Here is a 25,622-nt window from a genome sequence, read left to right as displayed (position 1 = left end):
TACTGTCCCTGTTTGTCAGAAGATTAACTGTTGAAATCATCCACTGAGGTGTGTGGATCATAGACCATTTTTTTTATTTTGTGTAAATTCTCTGATTTCCACAGTATGCCTGGATCAACTACCTGCTGAAGTCAGAAAGGAGGATGATTTTGCTGTGTTCTGTGCTAAATTGAAGCAGCTTCTGTCTGTTGTATATGAATGCAGGTGTTTTAGGGATAAAACTTAGAATACTTTTCCAGAAACTGAGCTTAAGAGTTATTCATGTCCCATTTTGTGATCATTTCACTCTAAAAGTATTCAGTTGTAGTTTTAATTAATACTTATGTTTACTTTATGTAGAGTTGATTGGTACATATCAGAGGCTTTGTAATGCTTCTGTTTACAGTCAGCCCTTCAAATCATTTTGCTTTGTTACTACATTCGCTTTGTTATCCATCTATCCATAATTCCTTTTCCCCAGTTTTGCACTTGATGTCGGGGTGTCAGTTCAAAAGTGACAGTCATCGACAGCCAAGGTTTACACCGCTGGGTGTTAAGCTCTGTTTTTATTGCTTTGGTATAGGTTGTGACTGAAAATGAGTTCTAACAATTCCACCTACCTGGTTAACAAGTAAACAAAATTTCAATCACAACCCATTTTCCTGTCCACCAACTTCTCCTCTTTTTACGTTTTTCCATATATTGCTTGGTTAACCTGATTTCTAGCTTTGATTCAAATATGTATCACTTTATTACTAAAACATTTGATTATTTTCTGAGCTGCTAAATTATATTTTCAGTTAAAAATCAGAATCTTATTTTTTTCTGTTTAATTGCTTAAGATGAAAGCTTCTTTGGTTTATGTAACAATGTTACTACTGCTTACCGTTATGTTATATTTTCTGACATGGTGCATTGATCTCTGCTGCTTTCCAGGTTTCTATTTCGATGTGATGGAGATCACACCTCCAGCTGTAGGTGTGCACAGATTTAATGGGCAAAATGTTAAGGTAAGCTTCTATTTTGCTTTGATACTTAAAATCTGTGTGTACTGAAAATTTGTGCAATGATCTAAGTAATTCCAAGAACTTCATCATTGGATTTGTTTTCACAGATATCAGTTATGTTTTAGTTGCATTTTTATGTAATGGTTTTATACTAATATTCCATTCTATTTCCAAGACCTGCACTTAAATATCCATGTTTTATGCTGTTTGCATCCAGCAGGGTCTCTCAACTTTGCCCTTGGTATCCATTTCTTGCTTGCATCTCTGTCTTTTCTGTAATGTTGGTGTTGCTTGGTTTATGCCATATAAAATTTGCATGACAGGCCTGTATTATCATTCCCAGGTATTGCTTCTTGAGGGAAGGGCCCCAGCCTTGATTAAGGAGTAGGAGGTGTCAGAGTATTGTCCTTATCTGTGATCATTTGTGTGGACATGAGGGGATGGAGGTAGTTTTTCCTCCCCCATTCTTCGACACATGTACTTGAGTACATTCTTTATTGTTTAGGACTTTAGACCTCCACTCAGGAGATGGTCCTAAGCCTGCCTGCAGACTGACAGAGCTTCTTGACTAACTGTTGATCCAAAAGTTGAAATGTTGGTGCTGTGGGTAGTGTTCAGATAATCTGACACTGGGTTTACTAAATGAAATAAAAAGTAGCATTATACAGTACAGTATGAGGTCTGTAGTGAATATGTTCATTAGTCTCACTGGGGAAACATTTTCTCTTCCAAAAGTTAAAGCCTCTGTAATGATGTGCAGTGTGGGAAGGAGTAGCCAGTATAGCAAGGACATTACAAAAGTGAGAACTGCAATGGCCATATTAAAAGTAAATCAAAGTAAGACGGCAGGTATTCTGTTGAATAAGCAGAATTCATTGCACAAAATGCATGCTGAGTTAGAAATCGGAGGACCTAGAGGGCTGGACATGGTGGGAAAACATTAAGTTTTTTTGTTCCACCAGAAATATTGTGAAGGTGTGATCTTGCTGCTCAGCTTGAGTGTGACATAAGATGGAGGGTGGACTTGGAGGCTGGTCTTTTATAAACAACAGAGCCTGTTGTATGGGGAGGTCTTATCTGTGGGGCAAGAGACTGATGAATGTAAAAATACATCAATTTGACATGAAGGAGAGGGTAATGGCCCACGATAGGATGCTGGGGGGCTTGCTGTTTGGGGCAGTAAGGAGAAAGTGACCAAGGAATATTTTGCTGTGTCATTCCAACAGAAGAAGTTATATGGAGAATTGAATTGGTGTTTGAGGCAGGTAGGGCCAAGTGTTTGACTAAATTAATAAGACAACCTGGCTGTGAGAAGTTGACATTTGAAGACTGTAGTAGGAGTCTATATGAAGGGAAGGGAAAATGGATGTCAGTATTGGGAAAGGGATAGTCAGCAAAGTGCTATGGATTGAAGAAAGAGCTGTACAGTGGTGGTGGACTGGATCTTATGGTCATTTATGGTGTAGATAAGGGTGGCTGTACAGTATTCAATCAATGGTTTATGGGGAAGGCAACCAGAAGTGATGAATGGGGAGAGAAGGCAGTCCTGAGGGGTTTATTTTAATGTTACTCTGATGAATAATTTATTCAGAAAGTTTGGGGAGGAAATAATATAATTTTAAGTGCCAGGAAGCACTAAACAATGGCATATAATGGTTGGGATTGAATGGTTTGCAGAGAATATGGAACCTGGGAAGTAAGATATTTACAAACTTGAGTGTGCTTACCGGCAACCTAGTTGCTTAGATGTAATTTTGGTTAGTGTGGAAATAGTGGGGGAAACAGTGGAAGCTGAAATCAAGGAGAGGAGTGTTAACAGTCATTGTCACTTATATTTGGAGGGGAACCTTGACATTTGGCAAGAAATTAGGTGGAGTTTTAACCAAATGCATATGTGTGTGTTTATGTGGGCATGTAGGAGCTACAAATGTGTCATTAAGCCAAGGTGTAGCAGATGGTTTCAGAAAACAGAACTGGCAAGGATTTCAGAGAGGATGAATGGGATTGGGGAAAGCATCAACTGCAGAAGAACAAGGAGGTGCAGAACAGGCAAGAGAAGTGCTTTAGAGAAGTAGAAAATTAGAGATAAAGCTTAGTGTTTTGCAGTGAGAAATGTTGGAGGAACAGTCAAAAAATAGGCATGGTCAGAGAGGGTGTGTTCATTAAAGAGTTTTTTTTTAAAAAAAAACAGCTCATCTTTGTGCATCCAAAAACAATTAATAATTTAACATTTACACATTATACATTTACAGGCCAGCTGTTTATACATCATAACATTTACGTTTTTGGCAGGAGTACTGTCAATCTTAGCACAGTATTTTAGCAGTATTAAACATTTCAAATAATGTCATTAGGATGCTAATCTCTCCAGGTGCAAACACATTTGACACCTGTATAATACTGGGGTCTATATTATCACAACAAAAGATGAATTGAGCGAATGCATCTTGAGTGACACAAATACAGTGAAAACACTTAATACCGAAGCACGTTTCTACCGAAATGCAAAAGAGCAAAAAGTTTTGTTTAGCCAACCTCGGAAACCCGGTGTGATTCTCAAAGTAAGAAAAACTTAACTAACGTGCTTAGTTTATAACAACTATGAACTTGAAATGCGAATATATGTACAAAGCACTTCCCCACTACACACAAACACTATTCTAGTACACCTTAACCATGCATAATTGTGAAATGAATACACCTAACATAAATAGCCTGTGTCTATAACATCACAAACCAAACAGCAAGACAGTATGATGCATACAGCTGGACCAGGCATGTGTGTCAAACTACACTTTCAGCAACATAGCAACTGCACGTAGAGACTCTGCAGTACTGTATTCATGTTTCCTTTGCAGTACACTCTGTAAATGTTCTTCCCTTTCCAAAGTCTTCCTTTTTTTAAGAGAGACTGCACAGGCTGATAACAGTTGTAGACGTATTTCATCAACTCTGTTCTGTTTACAGGCTAACATAGCACACAAGGAATATCAAAAATGCGCCTACCAAGTAAACAGCTGATTCGTCTGTGCCATCCTTCCACATAATTCTGGGTGCATGGCAAAGCATTGTCATTTAAGGATGACACATTCCAGAAAGAAGTAGGGTAAATGGGAGGGAATTGTGTAGGTGCTACATTACGAGCAACTTGTTTCCTTATATGACCCAATACATATACATCAGAGAAATACATAATCAGTTCTTTACCTTCACTAGGGAAAGTTTTACACAACAGTTTAAAGGCTGGAATCACGTCAGTTTCAGGAAGAAAGCTCAAAGCTATTAATTCCTTCACTGCACGTTGGAATTCAACAGAAGTTCCATACAAATGTGACAGTCTCAGATGTTGAACTTTCCGCCATACACTTTGAGAAAAATGAACTAAGCACCCTTTGCTACTTACATCAGCAAAATTTGCTGCAATACTTTTTATTGCTGCCATTTCAAAGTCACGCAACAGAAACTTCACTGTAGGGGGTAACTGTAACTTACTACATAAAGTAAACACACATTCCCACATATAGTTATACGTCTTAAAGGATTTCTTCGTCATCAAACAGTAAAGCAAAGGGAGACATTTCTGTGTACCATTATGGAAAATTAGTGCATGTATGCTATAGAGTTGTCTGCAGAACTTTCCTTTAGTTAGGAACACACCATCCATAAACCATATTTCACTTTTATACATATCAGCAAAGTTTTATTTGGTTGAGAAGACTAACACATGTACATTGGAGTGTATGTCTACCTTCCTTTGTTGCATAAAAGTAGATTGTTTCAGCTTAAACTCATCTAAGCATTACTAAGAGTAGTACAGGGTGCAGAGTGAGTTAACATGCTAATTCGCTGCACCCTGTTCACATGCTGTAACTTTGACCTTCGTGTTGGTAATGTCACTACACTTTCAAAGGACGTGCTAGCAAAGACATCATCCACAAGTAGTGCAGGGGTGCTTCTACAGTCTTTAGAAATTTCCTTTAATTTATGACAAGCCTTATACTTTTCAACCTCTGTGGGATCAGAGGCATGATCGTGAGGGTTTAATTTTAACAGGATTTCCTCTACACCTGTTACTGTAGTTATTGCCCTACCTTTACATCTGTGAGTATTTTTTTAGTCGACAGCACCAGTACTTCTTTGTCTTTAGCTGTTTTTCTAAGAAGTACAGGTAACCGTCTATCACTAGGATATCTTTTCCTTTTTTTGACTGTACAGTATAATACCTGTTATCTATCACACCAGGTCCGGTCAGCACAGCGGAAGCCATAGTTGTATACACAACATGTCATATGCACAACTAACTGCTCTGATTACGTACCTTAAGTACTTCCTACAGTAACGGAATAGTGCAGGTTAATTGACATATTTTCAACATTTGTAACATTTCCTGATCTTTATTGGTGTACAAGTCTGTTATATATTTCAGCATATGTTTGCATTATGTGCTATTTACTTGTTATAGTAAAATGGGTCCAGTATTGTGTATAACTATTGCTGGTTGATGCGTTTACGTCAGAAACAGCTTTTGGCCAACTACGACACTTCGGTTTTCTTTTTTACGCTCATTTGGCGGTTCGTCTTTCAGGCACTTCGGTATTTATGTGTTGCTCAAGACATATTCGCTAAATTCATCTTTCGTTGTAATAATATAGACCCTAATACTGTGGCATTGTAATAGAATCAATCTTAATGTTTTTACACAAAAGCAAACCACAACAGATATTTTTAAAAATATTCTTTTAACAGCGTAGTTGGGACCTTAATTGGGATAATATTATAACCTAAAATGCACAATAGCAGTTTTACAGCCTTTTCCACACTCCTATACCTTTAGTTTTATGTAGTAAACCAAATCAGTATAGCTTAGAAAACAGTATATTATTGGCTATATCAAACTGATATGCTCTTTTCTTAAACAAGAAAACATCTTTATTAAATTATCACTTATGACACAGGCAATTATACATTTATATAAAAGAAAACAAACCATATTGACATATTTTCAGTTGCAAACAATATACATCACTTATAATCTATCCAGTCATTGGCAATCAAACATTACAAAGCTCATTTAATTCCTGCCTTCCCTTAAACTCTATTCCTCCTCCAAAACATTATTCTGCATGTATTGCTCCTACAATTCCCATTTTTCTATGTAATTTGCTCCTACCCTTTTCTAAAGATTCCACTTCCAGTTGTTTAATCTCTGTTACCATATTTACTACTTCTAGTACAGTTAGTTTGGACTTTGATTTCCATTTTCTAGTAATTACTTTTTTTGGGAGGCACCAACATTTAACTCAGCAAGACCTTACTATGTCTAGGCAATACCAATTCTATGTCACAGCTCAAAAAATAATTTCCTTAGTTATACCAGTTTGCTCACCCAGTATTTCTGATAGAGTAGTCTGTAGGGAATTTATAAACCTGCCAACTCATTACACTTCTAGAAAATATGTTCTCAATTATCTCTTTCTTCCCCATCACATCTCCAACATTTACAATCTACTTGAGGAAAAATTCTTTGGAGTCTTCTTGGGATATAATTAAAGTACGTATGTAAATGCTTCCAAAGATCTTAAATCTTCTAATCTTTGTAGCATGTTTCTGAGCCATGCATATATCCTCCATTGTTCCTTTGTGAACTGCTTATCCATTCTCTCTTTCTAATCCTTTCTAACCTCCTCTGATTGATTCCTATAGTTATCACGCAATATTTTTCCTATGACCTACTAATCATCTCTTTTTTAACAGCAGCATCTTTCTAGATTGTACTAAAAACTCTACCAGTGCCGGTTTTCACTTAGGACCCCCCAATTTCTTTTGGTTTGCCTATACTCTCATATAAAATCTGTATCAGATTGTCAAAACCAATACCTCTTCAACAACCACTATTTGTCGAACTCTGAATCCATCAAATAATCATTTCCATGAACTGTTTTGCACAGTAAGTAATCAGTGGGCCATCATCTCGAATTTGCCCTTTTCCCCACTGTAGTGCAATCTCTGAGTTGGCATATTTAGTTGGGAAGGGGCACAGCCCCCCACTTTGGGGGGGATGGGGGCATAGATCCAAACCAGGGTGGATTTTACATTTTGCTGTTTTTATTGCAGTCAGTAGGTTGGCCAACATGTTACTTACCGTGGGAAAGATTTTTGTTATAACTATCATTCGACAGATTCACATTTGACAAATGGGGTCAATGAAGAGGTATTTGACCTTATCTGGTTTCAATAATGTGATGTAGACCCCCTGATATAAATCCTTGATGGGGAAGGCAATATCTAGCCTGCAGTCTGAATGAATTTTTGGCCTCTTCCCATTGTATTGAATCTCACTCTCAGTTATTTGCTCCCAATACCTTGGTTCCTTTCCCAGTTTTCTTCTGTAAATTCCAGCCTCCTCTTGTCTATTCTGTGTACTGTAATTGCAGTCATCCATATTGGCAGAATCTCCTTTCTCCACTCCCATGTTGGTTTAGTTCTTAGAATACCTTTTGATGTTCTGTAGTCCTTTCTCACCTTCATTCTTACATATGGGATCGGAGCCGATCCTCGGCTCCGACTCGGCCTGTTTACAAGCTAGAAGTCTTCTAGTTGGCTCGTGGCTAGGTAGGTATCCCATGGTGTACCAGTACAATCCCCAGATCTCGTTTGCTGCGTCGACAAGTTTGGTTGTGCTTCTCTTTGGCTCTGGCTAAGTGTTGCATTTACTTTAACTTTTTCCAAAAATTTTTGGCTCTGTTTATCTTAAAATTGTAAAAACTGTTAATGATTTATTGTTCATCAGTTAGCATAGTTGATATTAGTATAGTTAGCTTATACTTGTGCCATTTGATGCAGTCTTTGGCCTTTTTTGGCTTAGTATTGGTATCCTGTGTGCTGGTTTTCGTATACTCATAGAATTAGTAATTGTAGGTGCCTTTTGCGCACTGTTAGACTGTGTGTGTTAATTGGATCCTCTGGTGTTTTTGACGGTTTCCTGCTTGTTAATTAGTTAGCATTGTTCAATTTGCTATTATTGTTAACAGAACTATGTTCTGTTAGTTCTTGGCATAAGTTTGAGTTTTTTTGCGGATTCCCGCTTATTTTGCTGATATTACTGTTGAGTTTGTGTAATTCTATACCTTCTTTTGACTTTTAGGTCTGTTTTAGGTAGAAGACCTAGTTTCTTTGTTTCCTTTCCTACCCAGGCTAGGCCCGTTTAAGTTAGAGGACCTAGTCCTCTTGGTGTCTTTCTCCTTCCTGCAGGGCTAGCCCCATTTAAATGAGAGGACCTAGTCTTCCTTATCCTTTTTCTCTGCGTGTGTCCTTTCTGCAAGAATGTCCAAAGAGAGTAAGGATCATAAGCTATCTGGCTTTATGAAGTGTATTAAGTGCTCTCAAAAAATGTCCATAATGGATGGTCACGGTAACTGCGTTTACTGTTTGGAGGCCATCCATTTACAGGAGACCTGTTTATTTTGCCATGCTTTCAGCCCTAGGGTGTTGCAGGAGAGGAAGAACAAGCTCATCCTAAGAGGTCTTCTTAAACCTCCTTTGAGGAAGATCTGTCTAGCTCTTCCTCATCTTCAAAATCCACTAAGGGAAAGACTAAATCCTCTAAGAGGCCCTCTCCGGCACTGGCTGGTGTCTTGTAGCCACCTCTTAAAAATCACAGAATCAGACAAGTCCACTGTCTCATCGGCTCCACAGACCTCAGTGCCAACTGAGAGCAGTATTGTGATTACAGGTTTGGTTCCAAGTATTTCAGAGCTGATTACTGAGACTATTTCTTGGAGCCGGTCTATGGATCCTCCACCGGCCTCCTTGATATTGAAATCTCCGATATCTTAGAGATCCTGCTTTCCTACTCTGTCATCCAGGTCTTCCAGGAGTTTATCAGAAGAAGATGTGGAGAGGGTAGTGCTGAGACTGTTGAAGTCATCTGCTTTACCTAAATTGCTGTTGGCTCCGACCCACTCGGTTCCGGAGCCACTTGAGTCCGTTCAGTCCTCTGTGATCATTCCTCCTCCGAGACATGCTGGTCCTTCGGAGCTGGAGTGTTTGGTACCATTGGTGGAACCTTTGGCTCCAGCTCCCTCTATGGCTGTTTCAGAGCTGAGTTCTGCTCCGACACTCTCGGCGCCATCCGTAGTGTCTAGGGGCCAAAGCTCCCTGGTCAGCCCCAACAGGGATGCTTGGAACTGAACTTCTTTGGTTCTGAGTCTTCCTCTCGGTGTGTTGGCTAGGGTGAGTTCGGACCCTATGTCTATCTCGGAGCCGATAGCTCTGGAGCTGATGGCATTCTCGGTTTCCTCGGAGCCGGGGAGGTGTTCGGAGCCGGAGAGGTCGGCATGCAAGATGATGAGGAGTGTGCTGTCCCGATTGTCAGCGCCTACCAGAGGTACCGGCACTCTTCCCCCTAAAGCACCTACTTCTGTCTCAGCTCCTACTCCCTCCATGGACAGCAGAGACCCTCAGCCTCAGGATCCACTGACTGGTGGCCCGCACTCTTCCGAGACCTCCCTGGAATGTCCTTCTGAGGAGCCCCCACGGAAGAGAACATGTGAGAGAAAGCATGTAGACTCCCAGGATGAGCCTCTGACCTCTGACACTGACCTCAAGGAGGCAGAAGGGTCCCCCAAGTCATCCTCTGATGATGTCTCCTTTGTAGACATCCTGGAAAACCTTAAGCAGAGGTGTGGCTGGCCCACTGTCACCCCTTCTGATGAGGAGTCGGTGTACCTGAAGGCTTTCGAGTCTCAACCTTCAGCCTCTTGGGTGTCTTCACCTTTCGACGAACTGATGGAGCTAGTTATTCGAAAGGTGTGGGATACTCCTGATGCCGTGGAGCCAGTCCCCTGGAGACAAAATAAGTTTGTCTCTGCCCCTCCTAAGAAAGATTTTTTTGTCTAAAGGTGTTCCCATTGATGCCATGGTGGTGGTGGTGGCCACTAAGAAGGAGCTAGCTGAGACTTCTTCTTCTGTTCATCCGCCGAATAAGGAGTCTCGAACGATGGACAAATATGGGAAGCATATCTTTAGTTCAGTGCCATTTATCTTCAGATCACTGAACTACCTTACTCACTTCACGAGACTTCAGAGAGATCTCCTTAATGAGTTAGGAGATTCTCTACAAGGTACATGTACTGAGGGAATCCCTGACAAGGTTTCTGCCCAGTTGTCCACCTTGAACTCTATCGTCAACTCTTCCATGCGGCTTATTTCATATGCAGCCACTGGAGCGAGTAGAGTAGCGGGTTCAGGAATTTCCCTGAGGTGTCATTCCTGGATGCGTTTGTGTAACTTTGCGGAACCGTTCAAGTCTACCTTTACCAACGCCCCCTTCGACGGTTCCTCCTTGTTTGGATCCAAGGTAAAGGACACTCTCACCCGGTGTGAGCAAGAAGGAAAAACACTGTCTGCCATGGGAGTACGTTTTACTGTTCCCTCTAGACCATACCCTAAGGGTCAGAGGGGCGGTAAAATGTGGTTCAAGAAGTCCCAGAGGTTTTTCCACGATACACAGGGTGAGTCCTCCTTCAGAGGCAGAGGAGGAGGAGGAGGAAATGGTAGACGTCACCCTAGAGGCAGGAGCAGTCCGCAAAACCAGGGAAGTCGCGATTCCTTTCGGGACCAGGCTTACCAGCGCTCCTGATGTGGGGCCTGACTGTGCTTCTCTGGGGCCGGTCGGGGGTCACATTTCTTTGTACTCAGAAGCCAGGCTGGGTATCACTCAAGGCAAGTGGGTACAAAGAATTATTATCAGAGGTTATGTCATAACATTTTCTCTTCCACCTGTTGTTCCTAAGAAGATCCTGGATGTTCCACCCAGTCACAGGGATCAGGCAACTGTGGAGGTTATTAAGTTGCTGTCAAAAAGAGTCATCCAAACCATCCCAGGAGACCAAATAGGGTCCGGAACTTACTCCAGATTCTTTTTAGTGCCAAAACGTACAGGGGACTGGAGGCCTATTCTGGACCTCAGCAGATTGAATGAATCAGTAAAGAAGGACAAGTTCCAGATGGTGACACTGCAGTCTATACTCCCGTTATTAGGGAAAGACAATTGGATGTACTCAGAGCTCCAAGATGCCTATTACCACATAAAAATGGACAGTGTGTTGAGGAGTCATCTATGCTTCCGGCTGGGAGCCAGTCATTACCAGTTTTGTGCTCTGCCCTTTGGTCTCACCACAACCCCCAGGGTGTTCACCAAATGTATGGCAGTAGTGATAGCTCACCTGAGACATCGAGGATTCCAGGTGTTTCCGTATCTGGATGACTGGCTCTTGACCGCCCCCACCAGGCATCTACTTCTTCAGACCAGGGACGCTACTGTTCAGCTTTGTGCCCAGCTTGGAATTTCTATAAATTGGGAAAAATCTGCCTTATTGCCCTCTCAATCTGTGATTTTCATAGGTGCAGAGATAGACACAGTAGACATGTTGGCTCGTCTTCCTGCCGAAAGACCACAGAATCTGGTTCTTTAAATTCAGCGTCTTCTTCCCTTTTGAAAGGTCAAAGTCAAGATTATTCTGCAACTGCTGAGAATTCTTCAGTGGCTCCTGTCGTCCCAATGGTCTTTTCAACACCTCCCATTTTCTCATCACAGTCTGCTGACAGAATCTTGCAAGAAGGAGCTCCTTTGGTGGACACTACCCAATCAGTTAACCACACGTACCTCATTTGTCCCTCACCAACCTGTTGCTACTGTGACCACGGATGCCTCACAGATAGGGTGGGGGGGCATTTTCTTGGCAGGACTGTCCAAGGCACATGGCAAGATCGTGAGGCTCACCTGCATATCAGCGTTCTAGAGATGAGGGCGGTGCTCCTATGGGGACTATTGCAATACAATCAGACAACATGTCGGTAGTATGGTATGTCAACAAACAGGGCAGAACCAGATCTTACCCACTCTGTCAAGAGGCCATGCAAGTTTGGAAATGGGCGATGGCTTCCCAGCATTTTCTGGTGGCAACGCACATTCCAGGGACAACAATCATGATAGCCGACAAGCTCAGCAGGGCAATCCTTATGCCTCATGAGTTGTCTCTGAAACAGGAAACAGTGGAACAGATTTTCCGCAGAAGGGGACAGCCTTGCTGCGACCTCTTTGCCAGTCCAATCAGTGCCAAATGCAGCAGCTACTTCTCCCTCATCCCCCCTCCAGGGGAGTCACTGAGAGACACACTTGTTCACGGTTGACCCTTGGGTCTCCTGTATGTTTTTCCTCCCTTTACACTCATTCCCAAGGTTATTCAGAAAGTGAAATGGCTGGAAAGCAAACTTATCCTCATTGCTCCTTACTGGCCTCATCAGGTTTGGTTCCCCTTCCTCGGGCCTCTTCTCCTGGACAATCCTTGGATCCTGGACCCAGCTCCAGACCTGTTGACTCATATGTCAGGTTCGCTTCATCTCTCCTTACATACTGTCAATTTGACAGCGTGGCTGCTCCAGTTCCATCTCTAGTCAGGCTTTACGACTACTCACCCTCCATGACTTATATCTTTGCGTCTTCTCATAAACCTTCTACTAGGAGACTATATTCCAGTAAATGGAGAAGATTCTCTATTGAGGCGGAGAAATTGAATGTTGACCCTTACACTGCCTCCATTCCAATGGTTTTGGAATTCCTGTCTGAGCTTTTTCACCAGGGATCTGTGGCTGCCACTATCAGAGTTCATTTGGCAGCGATTTCAAACTTTCATCTAGGTTTTCAAGATTCAAATTTGATGTCACATAAGCTATGCAAAACCTTCCTTAAAGATGCCACTTTGTTAAGACCCCCTATCAAAAACCTGTTGCCTCATGGGATTACATTTTGTGTTGTCCAAATTGACTTCTCCGCCCTTTGAGCCTTCCCATTCATCTTTAAAATTCCTGTCCTGGAAGACTTTGTTTCTGGTGGCTATCACGTTGGCCAGAGGGGTGACAGAGTTGCAAGCATTGTCGGTTAAACCCCCTTATCTGATTTTTCACAAGGACAGGGTGTCCCTTCATACTAATCCCTCCTTTGTCCCCAAGGTCTGTTCCCATGCCACTTTGAGTCAATCCATAGATCTTCCAGTGTTCTTTCCAAATCATTCCAATGGAGCTGAATACAGGTTTCGTCAGCTGGATGTCCATAGACAATTACATTTTTATTTGCACCAGACTAAGGAAATCAGGAAATCAGATCAATTATTCATTTCCTTCTCTGAATCCAGGTCAGGTTTGCCAGTTTCCAAAGTGACACTCTCTAATTGGATTTCTAGCTGTATAACTTATGTTTACAATTCTGAGGGAAGACCTTTACCAGATCTCAGTCTACCTATGCAGCCTTTCAAGTCAGGGTCCCACTTGATAATATTTGTGCAGCAGCTACGTGGGCTACCCCTCACACACTTATTACTCATTACAAATTGGACCTGACCTCTAGGGGTAGAGCCTCCTTTGGTTCCACGGTACTCAGGAGTATTTTTCTGTGAGCCACCCAAGAATAAGGCACTAGGGACGCTGTCCCATATGTAAGAATGAAGGCGAGATAGGACTACAGAACATAAGGAAGTTATGTACTCACCATAATGTTCCATGTTTGTAGTCCATCTCACCCTTCATTTGTATGAACCCACCCGCCTACCCCCAGCCTGGAAGTACCTGGAGACAGGAAAATATTATTATCTTTTTTATGGAGACCTTTTAGTATTGGCTTCTTTGGTATAGTTGTTATTATCTCTCCTAGTTAGCAGCAAACAAGATCTGGGGATTGTACTGGTGCACCATGGGATACCTACCTAGCCACGAGCCAACTAGAAGACTTCCAGCTTGTAAATAGGTCAAGTCGGAGCCGAGGATCAGCTCTGATCCCATATGTAAGAATGAAGTGTGAGATGGACTACAAACATGGAACGTTATGGTGAGTATGTAACTTCTTTTTACTTTATGTATATAATATTCTGTATAGTTATTGTTATTCTCTTTAAGGATCTGCATCTAAAATCCCAATCTGTCATTGGTTCTTGAGCTGGGGTGTCGTCTTTCCTCTTTGTTATGGTAAAAAAAAAATAAGCGGCTCTGAAACACGAGGATATAATTGGTATGGTAATCATGAAAAGCTGGTTTTGTTTGCAGATGATGTTATTTTGTACCTGATAAATCCAGAAAAGGACATCTCAGTGTTGTCCTTTGGGGATATAAAATGAATAAAAATAAAACAAAGGCTACAGCTGTAAATTATGTGCCCACACATGAACTGGTTCAGCAATACCCATATTTATGGGGACATAAGATGAAGTATTTAGGAATGTGGATTAAAAAGGCTTCTGTTATGGCAGCCAAGGATATGTGGTAAGAGTCTAAACAAAAGATGATACAAAAGCAGAGAAGTTGAAAATTCTTATTTATTTTACTTTTCATGACAAAAATTCTGGACATGTACATGAAAGCAAAATGCGTATAATTTTAATAGCACCTGAAATGCAAAATTTTGCTTAATAATGCTAATAAAAATAATAATTTTGCTTAGTAATGATGATAAAGCGATTATTTTAATAAATAACTTTTTACAATATCCATGGTACAGTATTGTACAGTGTTTTGCCAAATATCAGGGTTGAACTCATGCTGCAACTTAAGCTACCATTACTGTAATGCTTCAAATTAAAAAAAAACAGCATGAAACAAATACCATAATTCGGTAGGCATGAATAAGTCTAACAAATCATAAAGACAGCAGGTTATTACAGTGTCAATATGGCAGGCTGTTCCAAAATATTTTTTTTTATTTTATTTTTTATTTTACATTTGTTGACCGGGCTGGTCCAACTGGATATATGTCCATTTTCAGCAGAGGCCCGGGGAGAAAAACTCCAAGTGAAAACATTAAACATTAAAAAACAGAGTTACAAATATAGCTCAGAGAAAAATAATAATAGCATGATAGTATTTTTACAGTGGCTACAATAAGCAAATAAGTACAAAAAGGGTGTTCAAATTGAGCATGTTAGCAGAAAAGTAAGTTTTAGTAAAGATTTGTATGCATGATAAATAAGAGTACTAGGAGCAAATTGCAAGCTACCAGCTTAGACAGGACAGTACAACAAGCAATATAAAGCAGCTGGAGGATTAGTCAAGTTTGAAAATGATTAACTTTCCAAGCTTCTCTCCATTCTCAAGAAGAATTTCTTGTCCTTTGTTTCTTCAAATTATAACAATAAACAAACTGGTCCCTTAAGCAGCATCTTATTAAATTTTGAGAACACAATTACGCGTAAGTGTGGATACTAGTCTGCCTCCATGTTACATTTCCACTTTATCTTGCTTAGCACTACGATAATTTCATCACTTCCAACTGTTTCCACATGAGCTTTAGATCTTTGTTGATTCAGCAACTTGGATCTATGAATGGGTAATAGAAAATGTACCCTAGGTCTGCCCCTGTACTATTACTGGATATAGGCAGTTCCTAAGTGCGTTATTCCATGCATGTTTCCCCCCAAATTATCTATGGTATGATCCCAGTTATTCTGACTAGGGGTAATATATAATAATTAAGCATGGGATGGGCAAGGCCAATCTTACACAAAATGGGATAGGTTAATTCAAACCCAAGTAGAGAAATTGTCCTGCAAGGGCAGCTAGCCTAGTACTTGCCTATGAATCTATACATACTGATGCGGATAGTAAGTTACAAGCAGTGAAAATGTTCTTAGTCCCTGTAGTCTTGTATACAGGTTAGGGATATTTTTATCAACACAAGGAGAAGTTGTGGACAATAATTAAGAAGTGAAGGAATTCATTTAGGAGAGAAAGAGGGGAAGAGTTAAGTGGAGCCGAGCAAGGTGGTTTAGGTTTAATTGATATGAAGGGATATTTTAGAGCTACAAAGGTAAAGCTCATATACATAACACAAGCAGACAGTTAAAATTCAAAGTGGAAAGGGATGATGATGAAGCAAGGGGAAAGTTCAAGAAATGGAGAGAAAGAGTGGGAATTTGGATGCAAATCATTAAGGAAAACAATAGCAACCATACTGAATATTATATTCATAAAGCAGCAGAAAGTATTCTAAGGACTAAGACAATACAAGTATGGAGAAAGGAGATTTTGTCAATAGTAATGACTGCAAGTAGAGGTACAGAAAATAGGCAAGAAGGGACTGGAATTTGCTGGAGAAACCTGGCAAAGGAGCCAAGATATCAGATGAAAATAACTGAAGCAGCAAAGGTAACAGAGACGACATTTGGATTGCAGGCTAGAGACTGCCTTCCCTGCCAAGGATTGATCTCAGAGTACAAAAAGGGGAATTTTAAGTGAAAGATCTGCTCTGGTAGAGTCTTTAGTTGAATCTAGAACAAATGCAGTTGTTAAAAAGGGATAATTAGTAGGGCATGTAAAATATTGCATGATAACTATTATCAGAGGAGGTTAGAAAAGATTTGGAAGAGGGACTGGAAAATAAATTTACAAGAAAACAATGGGAAAACATCTGTATGGTCCCAAATATGCACCAAGTTCAGACGGTCTAGGATCTTTGCTTGAAAGTGTTTGCATAGATATTGTTATACCCAAAGTAGACTTCCAAGCATTTTCCTCATGTAGATAGAAAATGTTGTAGATGTGATGGAGAAGAAAGAGGTAACTGGGGAAATATGTTTTAGGAGTGTAATGAGCTGGCAGATTTAAAAATAAATCTCAACAGAGTACTCTATCAGAAATATTGTGTATGCAAATGGTTGTAAGTAAGGAAATGATTATTTCGAGCTGGGATACAGGATCTGAATCGCCTAGACTTAGTAAGGCCTTATTAAGTTTAATTCTGTTGCTGCCAAAAAAAGCAATTACTAGAAAATGGAAATCAAAGTTTGTACCAAAGTTTGTAGTATTGAATATTATAAAGGAGTTAAAAGAACTGGAAAAGGGTTCTTTTGAATAGGGAAGGAGCAAATTTCATAGAAATAAATGGAAATTGTGGTAACAATACATGCAGAATAATTTTTAATAGGAGGAGGATTGAGGTTTAAGGGGAGGTAGGAATTCAACAGTTTTTGTAATGTTGGGCTGATGATAGCAAAGAAAAAATATGTGGTGTATATTGTTTTTAAATGGGAAAATGTTAAAATGGTTAGTTTTCTTTTCTGTTAATGTATGCTTGCCTATGTCTTTTAGGGTTGCCACCTTTTCAAATGCCCAAAGTGGGACAATTGTGGTACAAACATCATATTTTGCAGGCCAAAACATACCCATGGACAGTACAAAGGACAGAACTTCACTTTTTGACTAAATAAAAGCTTATTCGTGTAGCATTTTAGTTGCTTATGCTGTTTCTTATAACATTTAGGTGTTTCAGATACAGAATAACTGTTTTATGCAACTATTACATAAAATATAGGAAATAATTTTGCCCTAAAATCTCAGGACATTTGCCATTTTTACAATTTTTCTGCAGGACATAACTGCCCAAAGAGGGACTGTCCCTCGCAAAGTGGGACAGGTGGTAACCCTAATGTCTTTAATGATAGTTTTAATAAAGGTGTTTCAAAACAGTCTTAGTGTCATTCTGTTAATAAATTCTTGCACTTTCTAATGCTATATATTATTAGCTGGTACGTTAAGTTAATTAGAAAAGCCAAATCTCAAAAACAGATGCCATAAGGAGCCATGGCTATGAGCTGGAAGAATACAAATATTTCACTTTTAGGCTGGAATGAATTAGACCCACCCAGAGTGCTACAGCTCTCAGGTTTGACCACAAATGTAATACTGGATTTTAAAAGCTAGTATTGCATTAAACAGAGATCGGGATTGGCTGATCATGCCCCCTCCAATACTTTGCACCTCTTGCTGTACTCCTGAGGGTTAGGGAATGAAAGACAGTCTTAGGATTAGGTAATGAGAACAGAGTTTTATGGTTAGAGTTAGTGTTCAGGTAAGATTATAAAGTTTTATAGGACAAGGTGTTGAGAGGGATAAGTAGTTTGAGAGATTGAGATAGCGGGAGTTTAAGCCTTTGCCTTTTTGAGCCATTGGCAGTGAGCACTTGTGTCACAAACAAGTAGCACATGAGAACCTGTAGTAGATCCCATTATAACATATAAGAAAATACATATTTAGCCTTTGTATACATTCCACGGTGGTGCAGCGATAGCATTGTTGCCTCACAGCAAGAGGTTCTCCCGTTCAATCCCCGGCTGGAGTGCGGGGAGTGCCTCCTGTGTGGAGTCTGCATGTCCTCCCCGCGGTTGGGTGGGCATTCAAAAGACATGCGTAAATGGGCGTGCCTTCGTTGAAGGTTGAACATCGAGCTGGCACCTCAGCGTTCGTGAAAATCTACTGCCAATCATTAGCGGACCGGAGTTCCACTGTGGTGACCCCTAACCGGGAAAAGCTGAAAGACAACAACATTAAATGAAAAAGTTGTCTTAAACTGAAATATCTTTACAGCCTCCAACCTGCAGTGTAAACTTGGTGCTGTCCAGCCATTTTTTTTCTTCATTTGACTAACCATTATCTTGCCACTAAAGTGCTCTCTGTACATTACAATTTCTTGGTTTCACACTAATACTCTCAAAACATAGTTTAATTAAGCAGTCAACAAAGCCCGCAAACAAAATAAGTTGGTCTTATCTTTTGGATTGAAATAGCTATTGTCTCATGTTCTGTACATACCTTTTTTCAGTTTCATATCATACTAAATTTATATTTGTCCTATATTGCAATGCAAAATTATTTTCATGAATACTTTGTTTAAATTAGGGGAATGCAATTAAAAAAAAACTGATTCTAAATGTTGGAGGGCTGAGAATTCTGAAACATAGTCTATTTTCATATCTTTTAAATGCACTGACAAACTTATTTATTTTGGCTGATGTATGCCTTGTGTAGTCATTATCGGTAAACACGTTTATTGTCTCGTGTTTATTTTTTGACACAGTTCTTACAAAATCAGTTCTTTTGATCGGTAAATTTGAAATTTTAATAATAACGTGTCTTGGTTTTCTTAAGGCTGAACTTGAGGAATATACACAGTAAGCTCTCTGTTAATATTTCTTTGTAATAGAATCCCTGTTCTCTTTCATTACTGCTTCTTTTTTTTGACATTGGCAATCCTACATTTATATAAATGAAAAACAAAGTGACACCACTTTAGTTACAAGCATTTTGCTTCACAGACACCACTGAAATAAAGTACAGTTGTGTACACTTACCATAAATGTAGATGTTCGAGTGTATTCACTGTTGCAGTCATCACACTTGGGTCTATCTGCAGGTAGCCCTCATTCGGCCCGAATACCAGAGTCTTAGTGTTTCTGCGTTGGATGCTGTCGCTTCTTCCATGATGCCAAGTCATCAGGGGTATAAAAACAGGCAGCTGACCCCATTACATAAGTTTTTCTTGCCCCAAATGTCAGGAGCCCCCAAATAGGGAGTAGTATATGGTGTGGAAACCACCATCAGTAAAAAGTAAATACCAATACCATTAGAAATAGCCATAGAGAGGAGAGATAGAAAGAGAAAAACAAAGGGCTGGAGGGAGGGAAACCAGGACTGCAACAGTGAATACACTCGAACAGCTACATTTAAGGTAAGGTACACAACTGTGCTATGTTCTTCGTGTTTCACTGTTGCAGTCATCACATTTGGGTTGATTCCCAAAGCTGAGGAAGGGTGGAGGCAGTCAAGAAGAGTTAGGGTTGGCTAGTGGGCCCTGCAAGACTGCTGTATCAAATCCTGCCCTGGATTTGGAAAAGAGAGGTAAGTGGTAATGCTTGGTGAAGGTGTGTACAGAACTCTAGGTTGCAGCTTCCAGAATGACCCTGGTAGGGACTCCCCTGAGAAATGCTGTAGAGGTAGAAGTAGCCCTAGTGGAATGTGTTCTGGCCCCCTGAGGGGTTGGTTTTCCATGGTGCTTGTAACAGAAATGGATGCAGTGTTGTATCCATTTGGAAATGGTTTGCTTAGAAATGGCCTTGCCCTCTGCTGCTGTTGCAAAGCTGACTAGCAGCTGGTCAGATTTTCTGAAAGGCTTAGCCTATCAAGGTAGAACCTGAGCTGTCTGTGCACGTCCAAAGACTGCAGGATCCTTTCCTCTTTATTCTGAGGGTTAGGGAAGAAGGTTTTCAAATGGACGGATTGGTTTAGGGCCACACTGGACACCATCTTAGGCATAAAGGATGGGTTAGTCCTGAGGAAAACCCTGTCAGCATGGAAGATGATAAAGGACTCCACAGCCGTCAGTGCCTGTAGCTCAGACACTCTTCTAGCTGAAATGATGGCCAGATGCAAGGCTGTTTTCCAAGGGAGGAATTTTAACTCTGCTGAAGCAGCAGGTTCAAAAGGGAGAAGTGTGAGCTTTTCCAGTACAAAGTTAAGGTCCCAAGCAGGGGTGGGCACTCTTGGGGGCCTTAAGTTTTAAGCCCCTCTCAGGAACTGTTTGATGAGAGGGTGAGAAAATAGAGGTGGCTCAGTGTTGTAATGAGCCGAAATGGCAGAGGCATGAATTTTAATGGAGGAGAAGGATAGGCCTCTCTGGAGTAGCTCTGCTAGGTAATCCAGTATTAGAGGTAAGGAGGGCACAGCTGTGTCCTTTCCTTTGGACTGAATCCAACAACAATATTTTTTCCACTTTTCTGCATAGGATTTCCTAGTACTAGGCCTTCTGGCTTCAAGAATGATGTCCAGCACCTGTTTACTTAGGGTTGCTGGTGGAGTATTCAAGGAATAAGCCAGTCTGTATGATTTAGGGTTTGTAATTGTGAATGCAAAATCTGTCCCTCCTGCTGTGACAGCAGGGTAGGGGGTCTGGTGTATGTGCCAGGGTGGCACCGTTGTCAGGCTGCACAGGAGTGGGTACTAGTGCTGGTGTGGCCAGTCCGGGCAATCAGAATTGTCCTTGGCCTGTCTTCTTTTATCTTGAGTAGTACTCTTGAGAGAAGGGGCAGAGGGGGAAGGCATAGATTGAGAGGATTTCCCCATTGAAAGGATAGGGCATCCACTTTCCATGCCCTGCTGTGAGGGTTCCTGGTGCAGAATTTGCTTAACTGGTGGTTGTGTGGGGAGGCAGAGATCCACCTCTGGGGTCCCCCACCTCTGGATCAGGAGGTTGAAGGTGCTGGGCTCCAATTTGCACTCATGTGGGCCTAGGGGATTTCTGCTTAAGTCATCTGCCAGTGAATTTTGTTTGCCTGGCAGGAATTGAGCTTGTAGATGGACTTGGTTGTCCAAAGATGTGCTCCACAGAGTCATGGCTAACCTGCAGAGTGGGTAAGAATGGGTTCCCCCTGCTTGTTTATGTACCACATAACTGTGATGTTGTCTGTTTTTATCAGCAGTTGTCCTGGAAGGATTAGGTATCTGAAAGCTGTCAGAGCATTCTGTACAGCTAGCATCTCCTTTTGGTTGACATGCAGGAGAATTTGGCTTGGGCTCCAGTGGCCCTGAATGCATTTTCCAGCCATGTGAGCCCCCCATGCATAGTCTGATGCATCTGTGGTCAGGGTTTGGGTGGCGTGGGGTAGAGTAAAATGCAGTCCTTTGTTGTGTTGCATGCTTCTGCCCACCAAAGGAACTCTACCTCAGACAAGGTATGATAGGAATGACAGTTTCCAGGTCCTGAGAATGTTGGCACCAAAGACTTTTTAAGTACCATTGAAGTTTTTTCATATGCAGTCTTGCATATGGAATTAGCAGAATACATGAGGCCATGAACCCTAGGGCTTGCAGTATTTTTCTTGCAGTTAGCTGGGTTCTGGTGGCCATTTGCTTGAAGTAGTCTGTCAGATAGACTTGTTTTTCTGAAGTGAGAAATGCCATCTGGGAAGTTGTGTCCAAGCTTGCTCACAGGAATACAATCTTTTGACTAGGCACCAGTTGTGATTTATTTTTGTTGATGGTGTACCCCAAAGAAGTGAGAAGGCTTTTTACAAATGCCAGATGCTGAAGCAGCAATTCCTGACTGTCTGCCTAAATCAGGCAGTCGTCCAAGTATGGGTAAATTTGGATATTTCTCTGCCTGCAGTATGCAGTGGCTGGAGCCAGACATTTTGTGAATACCCTGGACGCAGTAGAGAAGCCAAAGGGACGTGCAGAGAACTGATAATGCATAGATCCTGCCCTGAAACGTAGATATTTCTTGCATGATTCCCTGATGGGGATGTGCAGATAAGCTTCTTTTAAGTCTAGGGTGACTAACCAGGCATCCTTGACAAGCATAGGGAGAAGCTGTTGCAGGGTAAGCATCTTGAATTTTGGTATCACCAGGAAGGTGTTGAGAATTGAAAGATCCAGGATTGGGCGCCAAGAGCCCTCTTTCCTGGGTACCAGGAATAGTCTGGAGTAGAAACCCTGACCCCTTTGTTCTACTGAAACTGGCTGAATAGCTCTGATGTTGAGCAGGGAAAGAACTCAGTTTTGAGCCTCTGCCCAATGGTTTGGAGGAACGTCTGGAAACTTGCTAGGAGATGGCAGTGAATGGAAATAAAATTTGTACCCCTGGAATATAATGTTGAGAACCCATCGGTCCTGAGTCATGGACATCCAGTTTTTTGCATGAAGGGCAAGTTTTCCTCCTAGGGGCAAAAGCAATTGGGCAGGGCTGGGAGGTAGGGTTGAGAAGTCATTATGAACTTTTTCCATAGGGAGGTGGCTTACCACTCCCTGTTTTAGGGGTGGGAGCACTCCATTGCTTAGATCTCTGCATACCCTGAGACTGTAGTCTGGATGGTCTGTTTCCCCTGGGTCTTGTTTGGGAAGGCCTGGAGGGGGCTGGAAAGGACCAGTGTTTTGAAGGGCAATTCCTATTGAATCGAGGTGGTTGCAATTTTAAGAATTCTTTAACAGTTTGCATAGATTTAGCTTTTTCTTCCATCTTTTTAAGAACTTCTTCTGCTTTGGTGCCAAACAAAATGTCCTTATTTAAAGGAGCATCTAGTAATTTGGATTTGACATGATCTGGCAAAGTCTGCTTCTTCAGCCAAGCATGTCTTCTCAGTGCAGAGTCAGTGACTGCAAAGCCCTGCAAGATACTAGGGCATCAAAACCACACTGCAAAATATGTTTACTAACGTGGTTTGCAGAATGCATAAGCTCTTGCAAATCTTTATTTTCTGCACAATCTGGAAATATTACCAATTTTTGTTTAATGAGATCCATAATATGTTGCTGGTACTTCAGCATGTGAAACTAGAAATTCAGTGCCCTGATAGCAAGAGTAGCAGAGGTATATACCTTCTTACCCCATCTGTCTAAAGCTCTGGAATCCCTGTCTGAAGGGGTAGAATTTTTGGCTGTAGTAGCCTTAATACCTTTAGGTCCCTGGGAAATGATCTCTGGATCAACAGAAGGATTCTTGAAAAGAAACTTGTGGAAATCAGGTACTCGGTAGTACCTGTCCTTTTTCCTAGGGGCCGGAGGTAAGTTGTCTGGAGTAAGACTAGATTTCAAGAAAACATCATCCATACCATCTAGGACAGGGAATAGCTCTAAAAATTCTCTGAGTCTCTTTTTGGACTGAGGATAGTCTTGGCATTCCCAATGGAAATGCTCTCTTAAAGTATGTAATGTTTCACCAAAAGAGACATCCTCTGGAGGGGAGGCAGAAGGAATGGATTCCTCTGCATCTGAATCCTTATAGGCTGATAAGGGCATGTCCTGATAATCAGAAAGGTCAGAGTCATTGGACTCCTGGTCTGTAGAATATGAAAGCGACTGAATTCTTTGTCTCTTAGCAGGGGAAGGCTGGCTTTCCCTTATTAGGGTTTTAAGACCTTAAGCCATTCTAAGCATTTGTTTTTGTGGCATGGGGGCCTGAGCATGCACTTTGGTCGTCAGTTTTCTAGACGTAGTGCATACTCTGGGCCTAAGAAACTTGGTAGTTTTGGCTAAATAATAAGTCGTCAGTTTGAGTCGAACATCGGTAGGTCAGAAAACACCCTCAGAAGCCGGTGCCTGCACAGCGGCTCCAGACCCACCCAAGGTAGAGACATCTGCTGGTTCCATAGTCGAAGAAGCATCTTGCGGAGACTCTGAATGGGTCTCAGCAGAGGTCTGCAAATCCATAGAAGCAGGCATCAGAGGCTGCAAAGGCACCTCACTGCATACCAGCGGACTGGCAACTAGCTTAATGGAAGCGTTGTCGGCAGTCTGTCTCTGTCTTTATCCTTATGTTTTTTCTGAAGATTGGTTGTCAGATGGCTTACCAAAGCTATTTCAGAATATGGAGATCGAGAGCGAAAGAATTTAGCAACAAAAATACCCTGACAATGAATGATTCGAGCGTTAAACAAGGCACAAAACCGACAGCGAGGGACATCGTGGTCTGGGCCTAAACAGGTGATGCAGTAAGAATGAAAATCTCTGTGAGGTATTTGCTTTCCACAGGTAAGACAATTGTTAACTTTTTCTGACATCGGTTAGAGCAAGAAAAAAGGATCCCTAACGGGGTACTTAGCTTTAGAAGACTTCAGGAAAATTTCGGGTAGCGGCTGACCGGCACTTGTGAACTGCTTCTGCTTCGGGATCCTCCTTGGCAAGAAAGACTGATGTAATGTCATCAGCTGCCTGTTTTTATACCCCTGATGACCTGACATCATGGAAGAAGCAACAGCATCCGATGCAGAAATACTAAGACTCTGGTATTCGGGCCTACTGAGGGCTACCTGCAGGCAGATAACACAAGTATGATGACTGCAACAGTGAAACACGAAGAACATCTGTAGTTGCAAACATTATATACCATTTATAATTTATCCAGTCATTGTCAGTTAAGCATTATATGGCTCTTTCAAATCCTGCCACATAAACCTTGTTCCTTCTCTGCATATACTGTTCCCACAATTCCCATTTTTTTTCATTTGTTGTTTGTTCCTTCCCTTTTCTAAAGATCCCAATTCCAGTTGTTTTACCTGTGTTACTGTATTCATGAATTCTAGTAAAGTTGGTCTAGACTTTGATTTCCATTTTCTAGTAATTACTTTTTTGGCAGCCACCATAATTAGACTCAGCAGGGCTTTTGTAGCAATTCTGATTCTGTATCGTAGCTCAAAAAATCATCCCCCCAGTCAATCCAATCCACTCACCTAGCACCTCAACAGAATGGTCTGCAGGGAATCCCTAAAGTCTGCCAGCTCATTACAGTCCCAAAAAAATATATTCCCAGCTACCATTTTCTTGCCCATCACACCTCCAACATTTGCTGTCTACCTGAGGAAGAATTCTTTGGAGTCTCTTTAGGGTATAAAAATATCTATGTAAACACTTCCAGGCAAAGATCCTAAATCTTCTAGACTTTGTTGCATATTTGGAGCTATACGTATAGCCCCCCCCCCCCATTGTGTCTTTGTGAATTGCTTATCCAATCTCTCTTCCCAATGCTTTCGAAGCTCCTCTGATTGATTCTTAAAATTATCATGCTGACGTTTCTTTACTGCTTCTTCATGAAGGTTGCAGTATTAACCCCCTCTGATTTTCTTTTTTTTGGTATAGTAGTCAATGTTATGTTGTCATTGTTGTCATGCTAGCTTTGTCTTCAAGTTGCACAAGTTTTTCCCTCTCTTTTATTCCTATAAAACCTGATCTGTAATTTTTGTCCTTGAGCCCTACTTCTGATGTTTGCATTGCCATCAGTTCATCCAGCTGCCTTCTGTGGGAGCACTAGATTTTTTTCCAGCTTCT

General features: G+C 41.2%; 1 protein-coding gene across 1 annotated transcript in view; it reads left to right on the top strand.

Annotated features, from left to right (window-relative positions):
• The window catches only part of XYLB (xylulokinase), a 1,259,970-nt gene that overhangs the window by 669,364 nt on the left and 564,984 nt on the right, over nt 1-25,622 (top strand). The window contains exon 14 of the mRNA XM_044066952.1: nt 916-989. Coding sequence (XP_043922887.1) covers nt 916-989 — 74 coding nt within the window. The remainder of the gene's footprint in view (nt 1-915; nt 990-25,622) is intronic.

This window comes from Protopterus annectens, chromosome 3.part1 (assembly GCF_019279795.1).
Source record: "Protopterus annectens isolate FY-2018-M chromosome 3.part1, PAN1.0, whole genome shotgun sequence".
In the NCBI taxonomy this organism is placed as follows: Eukaryota; Metazoa; Chordata; order Ceratodontiformes; family Protopteridae; genus Protopterus; species Protopterus annectens.
The sequence above is the reverse complement of the archived record's forward strand: the minus strand, read 5'-3'. Positions and strand labels throughout refer to the sequence as shown.